Consider the following 24150-nt stretch of genomic DNA (forward strand, 5'->3'; position numbering starts at 1 on the left):
GCGTGCCTTTCTGTCCCTGTACACCACGCGGGGCTTCTGTTCTCGCTTTAAGCTACTCGGGTTCGGGTGACTTCTGAGGTCACGTGGAGTTGTTCGCCACGCAAGTCTGGGTCCTTCTGCGATCGATGGGGTCCTCGCTGCCTCAGAGCCACTCATAAGCTGCCTGTTCGCGCGAGAGTTTAGAGGGGCGGGCTTGGGGTCATTCCCTGGTGGGGGCTTGCACAGCTGTGCCTCTGAACCAGTTGGGTGCCTATTTAGGTGCGGGAACCTGGATTAGGCGGCTGCCTAGGGTACCCCTAGCGTGGAAAGCGCAGAAGGGGTCTGGAGAAACCTGGACAGCCCCTCTCTCCTGCAGCCAGGTGCTAGGGTTGGGAGCCACCGAGGCCAAAGTGAGAGTCCAGCCGTCTTCCAGCGCCTGGGCCACGGCGGCGGCCCTGGGAGCCGAGGTGGGACTGACGCGGGCAGCCCAGGCGCGGGGCGCTAAGGGTTGGGAATAGACCTGAGCGAAAGCAATGGCGGAGTCCATAGAAAGGGGACTGGTCTGCACGGGTAGCCAGCAATAACTTATAGGTTGGAGGTGGAGATGCAGGATTCTTCGGTGCTGGACCCAAATAGGCCCTAGTTATTGAGAAGTCTCACCAGCTTCCTGGCCTGAATGAGGCTCTTTGATGGCTGGCACCCTCTGAGTTTGTGCCAACCTCTGTCCAGTGGCTGCCACACAGCCTTATGAGCCTTCAGCATCCTGTGTTAAAGTACCAACATCCAAGGCCTCACCTATCGACATAGTTTCTGGAACTGAATTCCAAGTACTAAACTGGAGCTCACCCACCTCCTGGAGGAATGTGGCCCCTCAAGCACTGGCACAGAGGAACCCTTATGAGTCTCGGCCATTTCCTAGAAAGTAGAATCAGAGTCACACTGAGGCCTTTCAAGGCCTTTGGATGGGAAGGAGAGGGTGGGGATGGGGCATCAGGGAAAAATGGAGTTGGCTCTCATTCCTATATTTTTTCCCATACAAACCTAGGTGGAGCGACCCCATTATGCTAAAGATGAAAGGCTGGGGTTGGCTGGCACTGCTTCTGGGAGCCCTGCTGGGAACTGCTTCAGCTCGAAGGAGCCAGGATCTACACTGTGGAGGTAAAGGCACAAAGAGAAATGGGAGGAAGCAGATTCTTGAGAGGCATTAGACAGATACAAGACATGGGAGAAGGATGAATGGAAATCCTTGGGTTGATCAATTCTCCTTCTACCTCTGCGCCTTCCCCTCCATTCCTCAATTCTCTCTCCTTGCACCAGCTTGCAGGGCTCTGGTGGATGAACTAGAGTGGGAAATTGCTCAGGTGGATCCCAAGAAGACCATTCAGATGGGATCTTTCCGGATTAATCCAGATGGCAGCCAGTCAGTGGTGGAGGTAACTGTTACTGTTCCCCCAAATAAAGTAGCTCAGTCTGGCTATGAATGAGAACTCAAGAAGAACCTTGGTTTAATTGAAGTGAAGAAAACTGAACCTAAGGGTTATCTAAAAGATTAGGCTCCGTCTCATTTGGAAGAGGCTGGATGCTTAAATTACCCTGTGCACTTGCTTTCTGACTCGCAAACTTTAATATTTTATTTCTGCCACAGAAGTTATTAGCAGACAGGGAAATTTGAACAGCTCCCTTCTCTACTTCCTTAATCCATAGGACTTACGCTTCACTATGGAGTACATATAAACATTCATTCAAAAAAGAATAAAAGGTCTTATCCTTGTAATTAGGAAATTTCTTTTAGTGGAAACATAATACAAACACATAAAGCTCTACCTAGTGAGTAGTATATACAAAAATGTTAATGTTATGATGTTTTCTACATTGTCACTTTAATGCTTTTATTGAGGGCAGGAATTAATCTCATTTTAATACCAAAAAGAACAAATATATATTACTTACATCCACAAGAGTTAAGAGAATTAAAGGGAAATAACACAGTTTGTTAATCAAAGAGAGCAAGAGTGGTGGTACATACTTGTAATCCCAGCAACTTGGGAGGCTGAAGCAGGAGGATCACTAATTCAAGGTCAATCTCAATAATTTAGTGGAACTCTAAGCAACTTAGTGAGACCCTGTCTCAAAATTAAAAATAAAAAAGGGCTTGGGATGTGGCTTAGTGGTAAAACACCCCTGGGTTCAATCCCCAGTCAAAGCCTAAAAAAGTTAATCTACTTTTGATTTGGAGCCAATGTGTAATCAGGCAAAACAAGAACATTATATTTGGCAGTTGAAACTATACAAGTAAAACATGCTTTTTAAATAATCTTTATTTTATTTATTTATTTTTTATGTGGTGCTGAGGATTGAACCCAAGGCCTCCCACATTCTAGGCGAGTGCTCTACCGCTGAGCCACAACCCCAGCCCCAATCATACTATTTTTAATTAGAGAAAGTGTTTTAGAACAGGTTGGTTGAGCTAGATTTGGAAGGAAAAGTAAGGACATAAATTACTAGTTTATGGGCTAGGGGTGTGGCTCAATGATAGAATGCTCGCCTTGTACGTGCGAGACCCTGGGTTCGATCTTCAGCACTGCATAAAAATAAATAAGTGAAATAAAAGTATTTTTAAAAAATTAAAAATAAATTACTAGTTTATGAGGTAGACTGAGTGACCCAATGCTGAGGACATTTCTAGGTACCTTATGCCCGCTCAGAGGCCCACCTCACAGAGCTGCTAGAGGAGGTATGTGACCGCATGAAGGAATATGGGGAACAGATTGATCCATCCACCCACCGCAAGAACTACGTTCGTGTTGTGGGCCGGAATGGAGAATCCAGTGAACTAGACCTACAAGGCATCCGAATTGATTCAGATATCAGTGGCACACTCAAGTTTGCGGTGAGCTATTACTGTGGGTAGTTGGTTCTTGGAAATTAGGGGGTTGTTGGACAGCACACCTTGAAATTTGGGTCTGTATCTTTATCCTCTTCTCTAGAGGTGGGAGCAAGAGGCCTCTTCTTGCTGTTCTGTCACTCATTTCTCCCTTGATTTTGGCAGTGTGAGAGCATTGTGGAGGAATATGAGGATGAACTTATTGAATTCTTTTCCCGAGAGGCTGACAATGTTAAAGACAAACTTTGCAGTAAGCGAACAGGTAAGCTAATCCTATTTAATCTCCTAATTATATAGCCTTGTGCATTCCCATCCCCTCTCCCACAAAATCCTTTGATTAAACCTTCAGAATTGGCTTCCGTTTCCCTTGGCCTAAGGACCTGAGTTGTTTTCCTCTCCATTCTCTTTCTGTCAGCTTTCAGAATTTATAGTTCTCTGATTTGAGATATAAGTGAGGGAATAGTGGGGATTTTTATTTTCTTTTTTCTTTTTCTTTTCTTTTTTTTTTTTTTTTTTGTGTGTGTGTGTAGTGGGATTGAGCCCAGGGCCTAGAGATATTAGGCAAGCACTTTACCACAGAGCTATATTCCCAGCCCAGTATTTTGTTATTTATAAGTATATATTTTGAAGAGTGGTGGTTGGTATATGTGTCTGTTTGGCTTTGGTATTTTCTTGATAGTGGTACATATCAGTATAATAGTGGCATTTTTCTTTAAATTGTTATGTGCTATTTGCAGATCTATGTGACCATGCCCTTCACATATCTCATGATGAGCTATGAACCACTGGAGCAGCCCAGACCAGCTTGATGGATCACCCCACAAGGGGAAGATGGTGGCATTGCTTTTTATATTATGTTTTTATGGAAATGAACTGAAAAAAATACGAAACCAAAAGTTCAAACTGTGTTGTCTTTTCATGTCAAGGATTGGCCCTTACCTTAAGCTTGAAGATAGGGGTTTGCAGACAATAAAGAAAATGGAGAGGATGAATTAGGGAGTTGACATAGCCCAACCATTAATTCTTTTGCTTTCTGGGATGCTGTTCCACTTATAGACTAGATAATTAGAGCTGGGTTTGATGACACATGCCTATAATCTCAGCAACTCAGCTGAGGCAGGAGGATCACAAATTCAAGGCCAGCCTTAGCAATTTAGTGAGATCTCAAACTAAAAAACAGAAAGGGTTGGGATGTAGCTCAGAGGTTAAGCACCCCTTGGTTAAATCCCCAGTACCAATAAATAAATAAACTAGATAATAGATAAGCATTTATTCAGTGTACACTCAATACAATGTGTTTAAAGTCTAATAATGGAGAAAAGAGGAATATCTATGTATAAGCAAGGGAATGTAAATAACTGTATGATAGTGTAGACTTCTAGAAATTCCTTGTATTCATGCTGATAAAATATAAAGACAGGGCTTAGTCTTAAAGGAAATAATGGACATGTGTTATTCTTCCCTCCCTGCCCTTCCAGATGGAGGGACCAGCAAGAGCAGAAACAGGAAGGGGAAAATGGATGTGACCAACTCAGCTGAAAAATAAGGGCTTTATTGGATAGGGACAGATGAGGTAAGGAGTGTTATTTAATAAAAGGCCTTGCTTTCCAGTCTAAGCTTTTAGATTTGATACAAACAGCAATAATAAAGTATATCTTTCTCATTTCTATCAGTAGCCATTGTCAGTCTGGACTATAAGTCCCCACCTTCTGTGTATGTAGAGATTCAGTATGGGACATAGGGATGAAAATCGAAAGGATACCTTCCCTTAGAAACTTCTTAAACATCTGGATCCTGAGATGTCCCAGGATTTAGAATGGAACATCTCTGTCCAAGGAATGCTTTGAATAAACATTTCAAAAATTTTAAAACATTATAGCATTTTAGAATCTAAGGGAAATTTGGGGTTTATCTAGTTCACCTCTACCTACTTTACAGATGAAAAAACAGACCCAGAGAAGTCACAGATCCTGAATTTCTATATTTAGTGGCAAAACTGGATCTATAATTTTCCCAAATGCCAAATCTACAGAGTAGCTTCTATTTTTGTCTTTTTTTTCTCTTAATACCTTGAACAATCACAGAATGAATGTATTCAACAAAGTTTTCTTCTACCACAAATTGCTATGATGCCTTTTTATTTTATTTTTTGCTATTAGTTTTTTTTTTTTTTTTAGAAGTAGTTGAACATAATACCTTTACTTTATTTATTTTTATGTGGTGCTGAGGATGTAATCCAGGGCCTCACACATGCTAGACAGTGCTCTACCTCTGAGCCACAACCCCAACCCCACTATTAATTTTTTAAAATACATTTTTCTGTAACTTTATTCTTTTTTATGTGGTGCTGAGGATCCAACCCAGTGCCTCACACGTTATAGGCAAGTGCTCTACCACTGAGCCACAACCCAAGCCCAGCCTTTTTATGTTTTGGTACTGGGGATTAAACCCAGGGGGATTTTGCCACTCATATGCCCAGCTTTACCTCCCCTTTTTTTTTTTTTTTTTTTTTTGGTACAGGGGATTGAACACAGGGGAGTTTAACCACTGAATCACATCCTCAGGCTTGTTTATTTTTTATTTTGAGGTAGGGTGTAGCTAAGTTGCTTAGGGAGTTGCCATATTGCTGAGGCTGGCTTTGAACTTGTTATTCTCCTGCCTCAGCCTCCCAAGTTGCTGGGATTGCAGGCCATGTGTGCTATGGCCCTAGCTGGGACCTTGGTGTTTTGGTTTTTTTTTTTTTTTTTTTTTTTTGCTAGTAGAAAAAATTATCCTAATAACTCATTTTTATCTAGTCAATTGTACATTTCTTGTCTCTCATCACCTTTTTTTGTTGTTACTTTTTTGTTATTAGTTGACACATAATGATTGTATGTCCCTGTAAAAATTTAACACATTAACTAGGTCAGAGTAAGCCCTCCAAAATTAGTTATATACTAAACTCAGAGCCTGGTATTAATTTTATCTTCTCTTATCAGCCATAAGAAATGCTGTATTCTGTGGGTTTTTTTGTTTTGTTTTGTTTTGTTTTGGTGTTGGGGATCAAACCCAGGGCTTTGTGCATACAAGGCAAACACTCTGCCAACTGTTTTTGATATATCCCCAGCCTGGAGAAATGATGTATCCTGTTAAGTCAGTTTTCCAAACCAGTTCTTATAAGCCTGTTTTTCCTATGATGCACATAGGTAATGTTCACATTCTTCCTAATCCTGACAGTATACCCAGGGTTCTGTCTGTTGGAACCTAAAAACTCCTTTCTCTTCCATAAGAAAGCTTTATGAGAGCCTGGGATGGTGGCCCATGCCTATAATCCCAGCAGGTTGGGACTCTGAGGCAGGAGGATCACAAGTTTGAGACCAGTCTCAGCAACTTAGCAAGACCCTGTCTGAAAATAAAAAATAATGAACAAGAAGGACTGTGAATGTAGCTCGGTGGTAAAGCACTCCTGGGTTCAATCCCCAGTACCCAAAAAAAAAAAAGAAAGAAAGAAGGTTTATGAGAAGGGTAAGTAATAGTATTCTTATAGGAAACTTCAATTCTTAATTTACTAAATAAATTATTCACAAGTTTGAATAGAATAAATTTAATGTTAATCAATACAAATTACTTGTGATATTCCTTACTTGTTTGTCAAGGCACACCTTAACTCTCCAAGCCACATGCAGTGGCACATGTCTGCAATCCCAACAAGGAGGAAAATTGCAAGTTCAAGGCTAGCCTCAGCAATTTAGCAATACCCTGTCTTAAAGTAACAAATAAGGAGGTCAGGGGATGTAGCTCAGTGGTAGAGCATCCCTCTGTTTAATCTTCAGAATAACAACAACAAAACCTCTCTAGCCTGAGAGTCTGCCATTGTTACACCGGGATATATCTTACATGGGAAAGGGTGGAAGTTATTCTCTTATTTCCATCCTCACAGTGTTAAAATATACATTATACATCTTTTAATTCATACCACAAGGAATCTATGAATTCATCTGAACCGTCCTGAAAGCATACTATAATAAATTACCCAGTATTTGGTAGAGCACGTACTCTAATCTTGCCAATTTAATTGTACTTAAGCTTTAGATGCCTTCTAAATTAGTTTATCAGTAAAATGTTAGGACTTAAGTAATTTCCAAAGACTATTAAATGAGGTCCAGATATAACCAGAAGTTTATTAAGTGAAAATCTGGCCGCTTAGCCAGATGCAGTGTTGCATGACTGTAGTTCCAGTTACTCCAGAGACTGAGGCAGGAAGATCACTTAAACTACAAGTTGGAGACCAACCTAAGCAGCATAATGAAACTGTCCCAAAAACAAAAAATCCTTTTTTATTTTTTTGGCAGGGGGTATGGAGATTGAACTTAGGGGCACTTGACCACTGAGCCACATCCCCATTTCTATTTTGTATTTTCATTCAGAGACAGGGTCTTAGAGAGAGAGAGAGAGAGAATTTTTTTAATATTTATTTTTTAGTTTTCGGTGGACACAACATCTTTATTTTATTTTTATGTGGTGCTGAGGATTGAACCCAGGCCCCGTGCATGCCAGGCGAGTGCGCTACCTCTTGAGCCACATCCCCAGACCCCAGAGACAGGGTCTTAATGAGTTACTTAGTGCCTTGCTTTTTGTTGAGGCTGGCTTTGAAGTCATGAGCCTCCTGTCTCTGCCTTCCAAGCTGCTGGGATTATAGGGGTCCACCAACACACAGGCTCTTATAGAGGTTATTTTGTAGTTAGAAAGGATTCATTTGCAGGGGTGGGTGGTTGTGGCGCAGTGGTAAAGCACTTGCTTAGTATCTGTGAGGCCATGGATTTGATGCCAGCGCTGCAAAAAAAAGGGGGTAAAAATAGATTTAAGCCAGATAGGTGGCACACTCCTATAATCCTAGCTACCTGGAAGGCTGAAGCAGGAGTTAAAGAACAGCATGGAGGGGCTGGGGATGTGGCTCAAGCGGTAGCGCTCTTGCCTGGCATGCGTGCGGCCAGGGTTCAATCCTCAGCACCACATACAAACAAAGATGTTGTGTCTGCCGAAAACTAAAAAATAAAAGTTAAAAATTCTCTCTCTCTCTCTCTCTCTCTCAAAAAAAGAAAAAAAACAGCATGGAGGGGCTGGGGATGTGGCTCAAGCGGCAGTGCGCTCGCCTGGCATGTGCGCAGCCCGGGTTTGATCCTCAGAACCACATACAAATGGTGTCCGCTGAAAACTAAAAATTAAATATTAAAATTAAAAAAAAAAAAAAAGAACACGCATGGAAAACTTAGCAAACCTTGTCTCAAAACAAAACTTAAAAGGGCTGGGGATGTAACTCAGTGGTGGAACACTTACTTAGCATATGCAAGGTCCTGGTTTTAAGCCCCCAGAATCCCCCAAAACACACACACACACACACACACACACACACACGTTTCCTGAGTCATTGGGATTATGGGCATGTGCCATATTTAAGATTCCCTTAAATATAGGATGGACTGTAGGAGAAAGATACTGGAGATGTGATTCGATAGAGTGCTTGCTTAGCATGCACAAAGCTCTAGTTCCATTCCCAGTGCTGCAAGAAAAAAAAAATGGATATACATGTATAAGACAGGGATGAATAATAAGGGAAAGAAAACTCATACATTGAATACTAATATAACAAGCACATACACATTCTCACTCAATCTTTATGATTATATGAAACAGATTTCATCTATTTTATTTTATTTTTTTAAAGAGAGAGAGAATTTTTTAATATTTATTTTTTAGTTCTCGGCAGATATAACATCTTTGTTTGTATGTGGTGCTGAGGATTGAACCTGGGCCGCACGCATGCCAGGCAAGCGTGCTACCGCTTGAGCCACATCTCCAGCCCAGATTTCATGTATTTTATAGATGAAGAAACTAAGCTCAGAGAGGTGTCCTTCTAGTCAGGAGCTGAGACCCCAGGGATAATCTTTTTTTTTTTTTTAATATTTATTTTTTAGTTGTAGTTGAACATAATACTTTATTTATTTATGTTTATGTGGTGCTAAGGATTGAACCCAGGGTGTGAGCACTCTACTGCTCAGCCACAACCCCAGCCCCCCACCAGGGATAATCTTAACCCTAGGTTAGTGTTCTTTCTGTTATGCAGTCTCCAATGACTGTGTTAAACAGTACTTTTAGGGCTGGGGATGTGGCTCAAGCGGTAGCGCACTCGCCTGGCGTGCGTGCGGCCCGGGTTCGATCCTCAGCACCACATACCAACAAAGATGTTGTGTCCGCCGAGAACTAAAAAATAAATATTAAAAATTCTCTCTATCTCTCTCTCTCCTCTCTCACTCTCTCTTTAAAAAAAAAAAAAAACAGTACTTTTAAAAATTAGCTGAAAACTAGCTCCAAGTTTGAATGCATACAGATTTTAATAATCTGTGGTGGGAAAGTATTATATTCTCTTTTCTGCCATTTTTCCAGACTATTCCTCACAAGAAGCCCATTTTAGGGGCTGGGGATATGGCTCAGTGGTAGAGCATCTTTTTTTTTTTTTTTTTCAGTACTAGGGATTGACATGTAGGCAAGCACTCTACCACTGAGCTACATAATCAGTCCTTTTTATTTTATTTTGAAACAAGGATTTACTAAATTGCCCAGATTGATCTCAAATTTCCCATCCTCCTTCCTCAGTTTCTTGAATCTTTGGGATTACAGGCGTGTCCCATCATGCCTGGTTGTCTGGTGGTGGTAGGGGTCACAATTTATCATGTATTTCAGTTACGAAAGGACAAAGGTTTTAAGATGAGTAAGACTGTATAGTTCCTTATCTTTATAAATATCTTTGTAGTAATGTACTGACTCCAGGAGACAGTGTATAATTACTTTAAAATCCCCTTGGGGCTGAAGATGTGGGTCAGTGGTAGTACACTTGTCTAGTATGTCTGAGGCCCTGGGTACAATTTCCAGCACTGGGGGGGAAAAATCCCCTGAGCTTGGTTTGGTGGTGTACACCTGTAATTGCAACAAATGGGGAAGCTGAGACAGGAGGACTGCAATCAAGGCCAGTCTGGGCAACTTAGTAAGACCCTCAATAACTTATCAAGACCCTGTTTCAAGGGCTGGGGTTGTGGCTCAGAGGTAGAATGCTCGCGGAGCATGTGTGAGGCATTGGGTTCAATCCTCAGCACCACATAAAAATAAAGATATTGTACCCACCTATAATTTAAAAAATAAACATATATATAAAAGCATGTTTAAGAAAAAGACCTTGTTTCAAAATAAAAAATAAAAAGGACTGTACAGTTGGGATTGTGGCTCAGCGGTAAGGGCTTGCCTAGTACAGGCCGGACCGGGTTCTGTCCTCAGCACTTCATAAAATAAAAGGCATTGTGTTGTGTCCATCTACACCTAAAAAACAAAACAAAAAAAAGGACTGTACATATGGCTCAATGGTAACGCACCTTTCTACTAATTTATGAGAGAGAGCGCGCAAGAGAGAAACACACACACACTAACTCCCCTTGGTAACTTGAAGCTGATAGTTTGGTAAAGATACAGGTTCTAGAATAAGGCTGACCTCAGTCTGAATTCTAGCTATGCTAATTACAAGCTATGATCCTGAGTGGGATCCTTCATCATCTATGCCTGGAGTTCCTTCTCTTTAGAGATGCTATTACCTACATATATTAGAGTTGTGCAGATTAATTAATAGATTCTTTTTTCCTTCCTTCCTTTCTGTACTGGGAATTGAATCCAGGAGCACATTACCATGGAGCTACATTTCCAGTCCTTTCAGTCTTTTTTTTTTTTTTTTTTTAAACAGGGTCTGGCTAACTTGTCCAGGCTGGCCTTGCACTTGTGATCCTCTTGCCTTGGCTTCCCAAGTAGCTGGCATGTACCATATTTACATAATAACCAAAAATAATGACTACTCAGTACATGTTAGCTGTTATCTATTAAATACAAAAGTTTGGTTTACCCATGGTATGCAGTTATTTAAACAGGTTATATTGCCAGGTATGGTGGTATATACCTGTACTCCCAGTGACTAGGGAGGATAATGTAGGAGAACTCCTAGTTCAAGGCCAGCCTCAGCAACTTACTGAAACCCTAAGCAACTTAGTGAGACCCTGTCTAAAAAAATTTAAAGGACTGGGGATGTTGCTGTAGTAAAAGTGCTTGTGGATTCAATCTCCACTACCAAATAAATAAATAGGTTCTATTTAGGCTGCATTCTCCCACTTGTGTTTGGCCACCAGGGGGAACCACTGCCACTCCATTTTAAAGAGACCCTCCAAGGTCATAATGTTCTCAATCAGCCTTCTATTTTGCCTTCTCTAGTTCTCAGGCACTTGATTAATTACATTTGAACCTAGAGGTCACTTGGCTGCTTTATTCAAACCAAACTTCTCTTAACTTTCCACTTCCCCAGGTCCCATGTATGTTTAGAAGGGGACTCTAGGGCTGGGGTTGTCGCTTAGTGGTAGCATGTATGAGGCACTGGGTTCAATTCTCAGCACTACATATAAATAAATGAATAAAATAAAGGTCCTATAACAAGTAAAACCCTATAAAAATTAAAAATATCTAAAAAAATTAAAAAAAAAGAAAGAGAACCCACTTGAATCAAACTGTGAAATATGATATATTAAGAACTATGTAGTTTTTTGAACGACCAACAATAAAAAAAAAATTTAAAAATAAAAAAAGAAAGAGACTCCAGATCTGGAGGTTTATATAGCTTAGAGTGCTTTCCTAGCATATGGGTGCGGGGTGCAGCAGGGGGGTGTCTGGGAGGCCTGGATTCAATCCCTAGCATAAGAAAAAAATAAGGGGGGACTGGGGATATGGCTCAAGTGGTAGCGCGCTCGCCTAGCGTGCGTGCGGCCCGGGTTCGATCCTCAGCACCACATACAAACGAAGATATTGTGTCTGCCAAGAACTAAGAAAAAAGAAATAAATGTTAAAATTCTCTCTCTCTCTCTCTGTTCCCCTCTCTCTCACACTCTCTTAAAAAAATAAAATAAAATAAGGGCTGGGACTGTAGCTCAGTGGCAGAGTGTTTGCCTATCATGCATGGGGCACTAGGTTCAATTCTCAGCACCATATAAAAATAAAAAAGTAAATTAAGGGCATTCTGTCCATCTACAACTACAAAAATAAAAAATAAATAAAAATTAAAAAAAAAATATATATATATATATATAGAGAGAGAGAGAGAGAAAGAGAGAGAGACAGACTAAACCAGCTTCTGGGAGATCCCATTTTGCCCTTTTGATCCCTGGGCTTTCCCACTGGTCTTATAGCACTGGATATCACAATTGGACAACTTCCATACAAGTCTATAAAGTCCTCTTTTTTTAAAAAAAAAATTTTAGTTATACATGGACACAATATTTTTATTTTGTTTATTTATTTTTATGTCGTGCTAAGGATGGAATCCAGTGCCTCACATGTGCGAGGCAAGCACTCTGCCACTGAGCCACAACCCTAACCCTATAAAATCCTCTTGATGCTGGGCTCCTGGACCCTATGTCAAGAGACTCAGAACATTGCAGTTCCTGACACTTGCTTTAATTTTTTTTTTTTTTTAGAGAGAGAGAGGAGAGAGAGAGAGAATTTTAATATTTATTTTTTAGTTCTCGGCAGACACAACATCTTTGTCTGTATGTGGTGCTGAGGATCGAACCCAGGCTGCACGCATGCCAGGTGTGTGCACTACCGCTTGAGCCACATCCCCAGCCCGACTTGCTTTAAATATTAAAACTCCAAAATGGGTTATCCTTGAGGCCACCTAATAATTGTCCTTTTGGTACCTCACCCTGAGAATGATTACTATCTCCTGGGGCACTGGAGTTCAGTCCTCTGATCTGCTGGCTAGTCACTGTGAATAATTAACCAGAGGGAAGGAGCCAGGTTAGACTACTCTAGGGTTAGGAGGAAATCTCTGTGAGATGCTAAATTGGGAGCAAATATTGATCAATGGAGCTTTGAAGTTACTGGTGAGATACCTGAGGTCAGTGCTCCTCTGAAGCATTGTGTGGCTTGTTTATAATTTCTTTCCTAAGAACTACCTATTAAATCTCGAAGTTAGAGGAGCATTGATAGGTGTGAAGTTGGCTATGAAAAAAAATTAGGGTGAGAAAATAGGAGTTTTCTTTTTCCAAGTCCAGGCTATAAACTAGATTCTAATAAGTTCTTTATAAATGAGGTCTATCTAAACCTGGTTTAGATGGATAGTGAGACCTCTGAACCTTGTTATTGCTATGTGGGAAGATAAAAGGACTATTCACTTAAGGCTTGGGGTTTGTAGATAAGATGTCCTGATCCTAGGTCAGCTCCTCTCTGTCCTTGAACCAACGACAATGCAGGCTTAAGGAAATTACAAAAGTCTTGAAGTCTTGTTCTACCTACAAGAATTTAAAAAAAAAAAAAAAAGTGGTGTGGAAGATCACTTCAGAGCCATTTAATGGCCATTTAATGCCATAGGTCGCTAGGGGAGCACAAGATAAGAGAGTATAGAAGGTAGCCAAATAGGCTAAATGGCCCAGAAGCCCTATGGGAATAATGTGAGTGGTGTGACAAAAACCGAGGGTGCCTAATGCCATCCTGGATAAAGGTTGGTCTGCAGCTTCTGATTTTATTGCTAAATGTGGGCTGGCTGTACAGTGCTATGTGATTGGTGTGGTAGTGGAGACTAATGTCCAGAACTCAGGGGCACTGGATGCCTTCATAATAAAGGGGTGGGGTTTTTTTAAAATATTTTTTTAGCTGTGGACGCACACAGTGCCTTTATTTATTTTTATGTGGTGCTGAGGAGCAAACCCAGTGCCTCACGCGTGCCAGGCAAGCGCTCTACCACTGAGCTATAGCCCCAGCCCAAGGGGGTGTTTTTTTGTTTTTTGGGTTTTTTTTGGTGGATTTGGGGATTAGAACCCAGAGTCTTATGCATGTAAGGCAAGCACTCTACCAACTGAGCTATATCTCCGGCCCCCATGTGTGTGGGGGGGTTATGCCTTGGGTTTCCTGGCATTAGATGCACCCTTGACAGCTCATAAAGGACACTAGATATTCAGCCTCAAAATTTTGTTCTTCTCCCTATTAATTGGGGCAAGAGCATCTATCATATCATTGCCTCTGCTGACCTCAAATGCTCTCCACCAAGCAGTTAACTCTGGCATCATAGCTGGTTTTCCACGTGATGTCACCTCCATGGCCATGAAATAAGTCAATAACCGAACACATTCTTTAAGAACAAGGGGTAGGATGAGCCGGCAATGATCAGTTGTTATGATAGTATATTAAGGAGTTGGATGCCGAAGATCTTCAAAGGTCAAGTCCTGGATATTCGTCATTAGTATTCTCAGGAGAACTAACCCCAAATGTGTTAAGGGCAAAGGAAAAGCCAAAGGAAGTTAACTGAGTTCTCAGGCACAACTTTAGCCACCTACAACCTCCCCCCCTCGTCCGCCCCCCGCAAATCACCCTTAATTAGCCTAATCCGCGCGGTCCAATCCTCCCCGCCACAATAGCTGTCAATGAATCAGGTTCCGCCCCTCCATCATGCCGGACCAATGAAGCACCTCGGGGTAAATCCCCTGAGATGGGCGGATCGGGTTCCGGGCAGGGGGCGGGGCCTCACCGAGGACCCCGAGCTGGGCGCCGCTGCCGGTTCGTCTACCCTTTCCCTCAGCCGCCTCCTTTCAACCTTGTCTACCCGTTGGCACGGCCTCTGGTGCAGCGGCGGCGGCTCCCGTTTCTGCCGCATCTCTCTCCCCTCTTTCCCTCCCCATCAGATCCTAGAGTTGCCTGCCATGGCTTTACTCACTGCGGCCGCACGGCTCTTGGGAGCCAAGGTGAGCAACTAGGGGAGAGAGCGCGCCGTTCTGGGGTGGGGCTGAGGCGACCGCAGGCCCTCAATAGCCGGGGTCTTTCCTCCCTCCCACACCCGCGCGCACCCCTGCGCGTCTTAAAGGAGCCCTGCGTTTGGCTTGTCGCCAGCCCTCCTTAGAGCTCCCGGGGCCATGTGCTACGCTGCCCTTCCGGCTCCTTAGGGTGAGACGAATGCTGTCGGTGCCGGCCTGCAATCTGGGGCGGGTGCAGAGCCCCGACCTTACTGGCATCCTGCATGTCTAAGTGGGTTTGTGTGACTCTGAATGAAGAAGGAGCCAAGACTAGAGCCGCCAATAGAGGATAGAGGTGTGGCGTTTCACTAGAGTTATGGAAAGAATTGTTTGGAGGAGGGGGTGGGAGTGAGCAGATGTGCTCACTCTGTCCCAGAGCTGGAGCGGAGGCTAATTTTGGCTCTGATTTTTAGGGAGGGCCTTGTCAGTTCCCCAACTGCCTGTTTCTATTCAACACAGTTATTGAAGACTTTAGTAACTAGCAGTTTGTGCTAGAGATGGGGTACTCCAGCTCCTCTTTGTCCTTGGAACTCTTGCACTTAGCTTGGGCGGGGTGAAGAATTTTCGTAAAACTCCTACTTAACAGGTATGATTGGAGAAAGAACCAGAAAGGTGGTTCCACTAAACTACAAGCCAATAAATGCAGATACTCGGTATGAGGTAGTAAAGCCAAGGTCACATGACCAGCCCTACTACTTGCTAGCCCTGGTTTTGTTAAGGATCTTAAGTCTTCTTTACCCAGGGAAACGTCCTCTTATTCTTTGGGGCCCTTTACGAGATATTTATTGCTTTTTTGAATCCTAGAAATGCTGTTCCAGATAATGATACCCCCGATTTCAAACTGACAATAATTTTGGCTCTAGATAACTTGCCCCTTAAGCAGAGAAACTGCTGTTAAAAGAGTACCAGTCCTCTAATCCAAGGAGGGACAGTCCCACAAGTGACCTTGACTTCTTTTGCAAAGAAATTATATTTTCTGTAGTTTGAAGCTGTCAGCACTTGAAGGAAAGGAAAGGTTTAGAATGGTTTTTGGCTTGCTCTATATATTCTCCATGGTTAGCAGAGATAAAGTGCAACCTATAGGATTTATCTTGGTTCTTCCACACCCAGCAGCAAGGTAGAGACTGATATTTGTCTTACTTGGCTCTTGTCTCTCCTGCTACTAGGGAATAGGGTAAGGAAGCCTCTTGGGAAATGAAGAAAGTTCTAGATAGTGTTTTGGCAGAATAGGGGACACTATAATTAGCTTATTCCAAAGCTGCTAACCTAGTGTTTGACCAGATAGTCTGGCCTTACAGTGAATTTGAAAAAATCTTTTGGATTTACCTTTTGAATTTATCATGTCTTACAAGCCCCTAGGGAGCCTCAGAATACTTTGGGAATGATAAGTCTACATAATTGTGTTATCATTATTTTCTTTACTTTCATGTTAGAAGGGGACTTGAAAGGCAGGGGAAATAGCTCAGTTGGTAAAGTGCTTGCCTTGCATGCTCAAGGCCCTGGGTTAAACTCTTAGCACCAAAAAAAAAAAAAAAGAGAGAGAGAGAGAGAGAGATGGACCTGAAGATTCTAGAAACCTATAAATTGAAAGGCCATTTGAAAACTTTGACCCTTGAAACCAGCAAAGCCCATCTGGCACAGTGGTGCTTGCTTATAATCCCAATGATTTGGAAGTCTGAGATAGGACAATTGCAAGTTCAAGGCTAGGCTGGGTAACTTAATGAGACCCTGTCTCAAATTTTTTTTAAAAGGAAAGAAAATTTAAAGGGCTGGGAATATAATAACCCAGTGGTAGATGGTGGACCCTAAGTGCAATCCCTAGTACTGTCAAGGAAAAAAAAAAAGCAACAAAACAAAACTTGCAAAACCCATCAAACTACTCAGAAGTGGAATTTCCTGAGAACAAAGCTATATGACCAGGATATCAAGAAACCTTTCAGTATTGCTCTCATCTGCCTGAGCTTTCTAGGTTAACCTGTAGTTTAATTGGTTGTTGTTGTTGTTGGTAATAGATTTTACATTTGATATTAAGGTAGGTTTTATAAAGGAAGCAAAATAGTTCTAACCCAGAACTAATCTCTATTACTTTGTCAAGGTCAGATGTAGTTTCACTTTTTTGATAAGAGGTTTTTTTTTTTTTTTCAACCTTAGAAGTCATTCTTCCATTGTACCATCTTCCTATCCATTTTCAGGTAATTTATTTATATATTCATTATTTGAGTAACTATTCTAAGCAGTATTGTGCTTTAGGTTATTTTCTATTTAATGCCGGGGATGTAACCCAGGGACATTTAACACTGAGCCATATCTCCAACCCTTTTTTCATACCATGACCCAGGCCCTGGGTTCAATCCCCAGCATACATGCATGCACACGCACAGACATGCACATCTTTTCATATGTGATCTGGATTTGGATTTGGGCTGAGAATTGGAGTAGGGTCACCAATTCACTTCTGGATTCTTGAAGTCAACATGCTTAATTAACCCTAACTGAAGAAATTTTTATACCACCGAGAATTGCTCCTCCAAACTAGGATGTTTGGAGCTTTGAGAAAATCCAATCAAAGTAATGTTGATTCCTTGATGCTTACTAGATAGACCACAGATGGAGTGGGAAATCCTTATGCAGTGCTTGTGGTGGAATGAGTGCATGTATTCTTCCTAGTGGTCTTCAGATTGTTAACAGGTGAATGAATGCCTGAGCATGGGGAGGCAATGGGGTCAGTGATAATAACTAAGTAGGATGTGAAATATAAAACAGTAGTGAGACAACTTAGCAATAGATCTTTTCTTTCTTTTTTTTTTTTGTTTTTGGTACTGGGCACTGAGCCACATCCCCAGCCCTGTTTTGTATTTTATTTAGAGACAGGGTCTCACTGAGTTGCTTAGTGCCTTGCCATTGCTGAGGCTGGTTTTGAACTAGCGATCTTCCTGCCTCAGCCTGCCAAGCTGCTGGAATTATAGGCCTGTGGCACTGTATCCAACTAGATCTTTCTTAGCATCTGTCCTTTAATTCTTGTGTCACCTGCCCAAAGTCCTTAGGTCCCTGTATTCTTTTAACATAGTGCCATTTTCAGGGGTCTGTAAATTTACAGTGGGCATCATAATCAGAGATATGATTATTATACTTGTTCAAATGTAGATTCCTTGATCCTACCTACAGGTTATGATTCAGCAGAGGTAGGATGGGATCCAGAATTTGTATGTTTTCATGCATCATTAGTTGGCTGATGATGTGGTGGTGCTAGGACCACACTGTTAGGCTACTGAAACTACATACAGGCTTTTTGTTTGTAACTTGCTTTATTAGCTGTATTGTAAGAAACTTGAGAATTTGGATGAGTTTTTTTTTTTTTTTTTTTTTAGCAATTGTTTTAAAAATTAATAGGCAGCGGGGTTGGCTCAATGGTAGAGCTCCTGCTTAGCATGTGATTCTCAGCACTGCGTATAAATAAATAAAATAAAGGTCCATTGACAATCAAAAAATATTTTTTTAAAAAAATCAGTAGGCACGGCTGTAGTTCAGTATTAGAGAACTTGCCTAGTATGTGCAAGACCCTGGGTTTGAAATCCAGCACCACAAATAAATAAAAGTCAAGTTCAGGACTAGAGGTATAGTTCAGTGATGAGCATGCACAAGACCCTGGATGTATATAATTCCCAGGGTCTTCTTTTTTTTTTTTTTTTTTTTTAATTTCAAAAGTAACTAGGCAGGGGCTGGGGATGTGGCTCAAGCGGTAGCGCGCTCGCCTGGTATGCATGCCACCCGGGTTCGATCCTCAGCACCATATACCAACAAAGATGTTGTGTCCACCGAGAACTGAAAAATAAATGTTAAAAACTCTCTCTCTCTCTCCTCTCAAAAAAAAAAAAGCTATAAAAAAAAAAAAAAAGTAACTAAGCAACTTGGTGAGACCTTGTCTGAAAATAAAAAGGGCTGAGATGTGACTCAGTGGTAGACTGCCTCTGGTTTCAGTTCCCAGTACTGCAATAAATAAATAAAACTGTTCTAAGAAGTATTGTGCTTTAAGCTATTTTCTATAAGTTTTTCTTAATTGGCCTTCCCCCCCACCCTCCAAATGCGTTGGGAAGTTTTAGGAACTAAAACTTGTAAGAACTCCTAGCTGAAGTGAGGGAATTGCTATAATTCTTGAGAAAGTATTAAGGAATAGGTCTTTTTTTTTTTTTTTAAAGAAAGAGGGAGAGAAAATTTTTTAAATATTTATTTTTTAGCGGACACAACATCTTTGTCTGTATGTGGTGCTGAGGATCGAACCCGGGCCGCACGCGTGCCAGGCGAGCGCGCTACTGCTTGAGCCACATCCCCAGCCCCAAGGAATAGGTCTTATATACTTTATTTACTAGCATGCACTCAGTTCACATATAAAAATTTGGTGTTCAATAAGTATTTGTTAACAATAAAGGCTTATACTGAAAGGAAATTTTAAGACTTTTTTTTTTTAATTGTAAATGGACATACTACCTTCATTTTATTTATTTATTTCTCTTTTTTTTTTTAAGAGAGAGTGAGTGAGAGAGGAGAGAGAGAGAGAGAATTTTTAATATTTATTTTTTTTTAGTTCTTGGCGGACACAACATCTTTGTTGGTATGTAGTGCTGGGGATCGAACCCGGGCCGCACGCATGCCAGGCGAGTGCGCTACCGCTTGAGCCACATCCCCAGCCCCATATTTATTTATTTAGTTCTTTGTGGTTCTGAGAATCAAACCTAATGCCTCACATATGCCAGACAAGCTCTCTACCATTGGGCTACAACCGAAGCTGCAGCCCATTTTAAGACTCTTGTTTAAGGTTTGAGTGGTATCTTTTTTGGTCTTTCTCTCTGATCAAGATATTTAGGCAAGAGACTGTTGGGAGATGATAGAATTATTAAGGAAACGCCTATGAATATGAAGGCAGTCGGCGTGAAATCTGAAGACAACTTTGCTTAGGCTATTAAGTAGCCTGACCGAACGTTGCAGGCCAACTTCCAGTATCACCATGTGAAACACAAACATTAAATGGCTTTAGTTCTCTGACCTGCTTCTGGGGAGAGAGCAGTCTTTGTCCTAGGCAAGTTCTTTTTCTCTTAAAGCAAGTTGTTCTTTTGCAAAAGAAGCACAATTGTAGGCACAATTTTCCCTACCAGTTATTAGTGCATTATGTTTGTTCCATCAGCTAAATCAATCCTGGCTTGTCCAGCTCTGATCTTTGGTTGATGAAGGACAAGGGTCCTGCTAAAATCAGGATCATCTCTCTCAAGCTTTTAATGTTAGCTCCTGGATGTATAGTAAGATATAGCCTAGGGTGGAGAATCAAAAGTTTTCTTCTCCCTGGTAGAGTAAGGGTCATAGTTGTAGACCAGTGATGATAATAGGTTAAGAGGAGCAAGAAGGAAATAACTACATTATTGATTAAGTAGTTATCTGGGGCTGGGGATGTGGCTCAAGCGGTAGCGCGCTCGCCTGGCATGCGTGCGGCCCGGGTTCGATCCTCAGCACCACATACCAACAAAGATGTTGTGTCCGCCGAGAACTAAAAAATAAAATATTAAAAATTCTCTCTCTCTCTCTCCTCTCTCACTCTCTCTCTTTAAAAAAAAAGTTCTCTCTCTCGCTCTCCTCTCACTCTCTCTTTTAAAAAAAAAAAAAAAGTAGTTATCTGTACAAGATTCTCTTATTCTCAGAATTGCGGGGAGGGAATAGTTCATTGATTTTTTTTTTTTTTTTTTTTTTGAGAGAGAATTTTTTAATATTTATTTTTTAGTTTTCGGCGGACACAACATCTTTGTTTGTATGTGGTGCTGAGGATCGAACCCGGGCCGCACGCATGCCAGGCGAGTGCACTACCACTTGAGCCACATCCCCAGCCCACAGTTCATTGATATTTGATAACTGACTTGCTCAATATCCTATTCCAGGAATATTCTTAAGTACTATAGGCAAGTGTTTGGCAGAATTTCCTGCATATAGTCTTTTTCCTTTCTTGGCCTTTTTCTTTTAATTTTTATATTGTTTCCATCTCAGCATGTTTCAGTCTTGACCCACTTGTATCAATAATAACAAACTCGGGCTGGGGATGTGGCTCAAGCGGTAGCGCACTCGCCTGGCATGCGTGCGGCCCGGGTTCGATCCTCAGCACCACATACCAACAAGGATGTTGTGTCCGCCGAGAACTAAGAAAAAATAAATAAATGTTAAAAAAATTCTCTCTCTCTCTGTCCCCCTCTCTCACTCTCTCTTTAAAAAAAAAAAATAAAAAAAAAAAAAAATAATAATAATAACAAACTCACTGGAAGCATTCTTGCAATGGGGTGACAGTATATGAGGTTTGAAAAAAGCCTCCTACTTCCACTATGTGGAGAATCCTGGCTGTCAGCCATTATGAGCTAGGCCCTTATCTTTGGAAGCAGCTTTCTTTATCTCTCCCCATGAAGCTGACCTATTGAGTGAAATGACTGCCTGATTCACCTGACAGCTGTCTTTCCAGTAAGGTAACTCTATATATGCCATGCCACTGGAAACCAAAATTCCAACTGTCACACCTCCAGGGTTGGGGAGGAGCTGAGGTAGAAGTTCAAAGATGACTCAGAAGTTTGTAATCCGCCTGTCCCATCAGTACATAACCTGAATGTACTGGATAAAGCCATTCAGCAGCTTTCTTTGGTAGCCTGTAGATGAAATGAGGTACAAAGTTTTGGGTGTGGCAGTTCTTAAGCCCCTTCTGTCAAGAGTTATTTACTCAGCTGATGGAGACTAGGATTAGTTAAACTCTTTCCTCTCTCTATGGCACTTCTCTTTGTGATCAGAGTTGAGGGCTGGAGAGGTAGTTCAGTGGTAGAGTGCTTGCCTAGCTGATACAAGGCCCTGTGTTGGATCACAAGAACAACAAAAATAATAATGTTAAAATAAAAGGAAGTTGAGGTTTTATTTCTTATTCTGCTGCTGAAGGAAATTATCCATACACTTTCTCCTCAAGCTTGACACACTCTTTTCTGTGATTCAGCTCCAGGTAAGAGAATTTTTTATTTTTTATTTTTTTTTGTATCAAAACTGAATGAACCCAGAGGCACTTAACCACTGAGTCAATCCTCAGCCCTTTTTTATATTTATTTAGAGACAAAGCCTTGCTGAGTTGCTCTAAGACTCACTTTGCTGAGGCTGGCTTTGAACTTGCGATTTTCCTGCCTTAGCCTCCTGAGTCACTGGTGTATATCACTGCACCTGGCTCAGGCAAGAGTTTTGACACTAGATGGTATGTAACAACATTTCTAAGAAACAAATATTTATTGAGCTCATATACGTACAAGGCAATGTTAGAGCTTCCATGTAAATTATTTCATGTACTTCCCTTGACTACTTTGGAATTGACTTCATTTAGACATGCAAAAACTGGGTCTTAGAAGTTAGGTCACATAGTCAAGATAACACAGAAGGAAAGTGGCAGAACCTGAATTTAGAACTCACTCCTTAATAACTGCTTCTCCAAACTGTAGATTTGAGTTCAGTAGGTCTGACACCACGACTGACTGACTGCTTGTCTCCCTGCCTTTTTTCCTGTTTTTTCTTTCTTTCTGATACTAGGGACTGATCACAGGGCCTCATACGTGCAAGACAAGTGCTCTATCCCTGAGCTGCATTCCCATTTTGAGATAGGGTCTTACTATGTTGCCCAAGGTAGACTTGAACTCTTCTATTTTTTTAATCTTTATTTTGTTTTTATGTGGTGCTGAGAATCGAACCCAGTGCCTCACAAATGCTAGGCAAGTACTCTATCACTTGAGCCATATCCCCACCCCGGTAGACTTGAACTCTTGAACTTGCCATCCTCCTGCTGCATCCTCTTGAATAGCTAGGATTATAGATGAGCACCACCACACTCTTGCTTAAATACCAAGATTTTTTTTAAAGCATTTCTTTTTTTCTTTTTTTTAATATCATTTTTTTTATTGTTGTTTATATTTTATGTGGTGATGGGGATTGAACTCAGGGCCTCATGCTTGTTAGGCAGATGCTTTACCACTGAGCTACTCCCCAGCCTCAAATAGCAAGGTTTTTAAGTACTTTTATATGCATGCTTCTTAAAACCTTAGAATCAAGACTGTAAGCTAAGTAGTTTTATGTTAAATGTGAAAATAGAATGGGAAACAGTAATTGATTTGCTTTGGATATCTATTTAGTAAAGGATCTGGGACTAGAACCCAGATTTCCTAACTCCTGTAACATCCTTAAAGTTGTTCTAACATGAATTTTTTCTACTCCAGCATTTAAGCAGTTCTCCAGAGAGAGAGAATGCCAATAAAGAGTGTGTGTGTGTATGTGTACTTACTTAATCCTTAGTCCATTTTACGCAAGCTCTTTACAAGCCAGCATTGCTTTGCACATTGGAGATCTGGCTAAGAAGTATTGCTGATGTGGGATTAGGGAATGTTTGAGATCAGCTCTTTTTAGGTTGTTCCTAAAGCTCCTCATTAAATAGCAAAGAAGCTATCTATAAAGGAAATTAAGACTGCTACTTTATTTTATTTGTTTATTTTTATGTGGTGCCGGGGTTCAAACCCAGTGCCTCACACAAGTTAGGCAAGCGTTCTACCACTGAGCCATAACCCTGGCCCACCCCCAACCCTTATGCGGATAGAATTGAGAGGTGGATGTAACTAAGTAGCAGTTGTGATATATTTGATTTCTTTTAAATGTTGTAGTGTTCTTATAGTCTTAAGTGACCTTCCCCTTTTTTTTTTTTTTTCTGATTACTTCTTTTTGTTTTAAATATTAAGTGAAAGGAACTGGGCATAGTGGTGTACACCTATAATCCTAGCCTCAGGAGGCTGAAGCAGGAGGATCACAATTCAAAACCAGCCCCAGCAATTTAGTGAGGCCCTAAGCAACTCAGTGAAACCCTGTCTCTAAATAAATTTTTTTTAAGAGAGAGAGAATTTTTTAATATTTATTTTTCAGTTCTCGGCAGACACAACATCTTTGTTTGTATGTGGTGCTGAGGATCGAACCCGGGCCTCACGCATGCCAGGCGAGTGCGCTACCGCTTGAGCCACATCCCCAGCCTTCTAAATAAAATATTTTAAAAAGGGCTGAGGATGTGGTTCAGTGGTTAAGCACCACTGGGTTCAATCCTCAGTACCAAAGAAAAAGAAAAGACAACTCACTCAGTAGGTTAACAGTTCTGTCTCAGAGAAAAAATGACCTGTTTCTTGTTTTATGTTCATATTTATGTAAGAAAGACCTCAATCTTAAAATTGCATTTCATCTAAGATTTGGGCTCTGATTCTATCACAAATTTGAATAGTTTTGGTTGGTGTATTTATTTTTTCCTAAGACTTAACCTTAAGCTAGGTTTTTTTTTGTTGTTGTTGTTCGTTTTGTTTTTAGGGACTCACTCAATTGCTGAGGCTAGTTTTGAATCTGTGTTCCTCCTGTCTTAAA

General features: G+C 41.1%; 2 protein-coding genes and 1 long non-coding RNA gene across 3 annotated transcripts in view; 2 read left to right on the forward strand and 1 right to left on the reverse strand.

Annotated features, from left to right (window-relative positions):
• Nucleotides 1-175: 175 nt before the first annotated feature.
• Nucleotides 176-3766, forward strand: Cnpy2 (canopy FGF signaling regulator 2). Its single transcript, XM_005335633.4, has 6 exons — nt 176-446; nt 1025-1137; nt 1297-1412; nt 2666-2869; nt 3029-3125; nt 3601-3766. The coding sequence occupies exons 2-6, from the start codon at nt 1041-1043 to the stop codon at nt 3642-3644; spliced, it is 558 nt and encodes a 185-aa protein (XP_005335690.1). The 5' UTR covers nt 176-446; nt 1025-1040; the 3' UTR covers nt 3645-3766.
• Nucleotides 254-14361, reverse strand: LOC144378648 (uncharacterized). Its single transcript, XR_013440563.1, has 2 exons — nt 13951-14361; nt 254-10213 (listed from the first exon to the last, which is right to left on the reverse strand). It is a non-coding gene; the product is annotated as an uncharacterized LOC144378648 (long non-coding RNA).
• A 3-nt stretch (nt 14362-14364) lies between these two features.
• Nucleotides 14365-24150, forward strand: part of Cs (citrate synthase) — a 28716-nt gene continuing 18930 nt past the window's right edge. Inside the window, exon 1 of the mRNA XM_005335630.5 lies at nt 14365-14661. Coding sequence (XP_005335687.2) covers nt 14380-14661 — 282 coding nt within the window. The 5' untranslated portion in view covers nt 14365-14379. The remainder of the gene's footprint in view (nt 14662-24150) is intronic.

Source organism: Ictidomys tridecemlineatus, chromosome 6, assembly GCF_052094955.1.
Source record: "Ictidomys tridecemlineatus isolate mIctTri1 chromosome 6, mIctTri1.hap1, whole genome shotgun sequence".
Classification (NCBI taxonomy): domain Eukaryota; kingdom Metazoa; phylum Chordata; class Mammalia; order Rodentia; family Sciuridae; genus Ictidomys; species Ictidomys tridecemlineatus.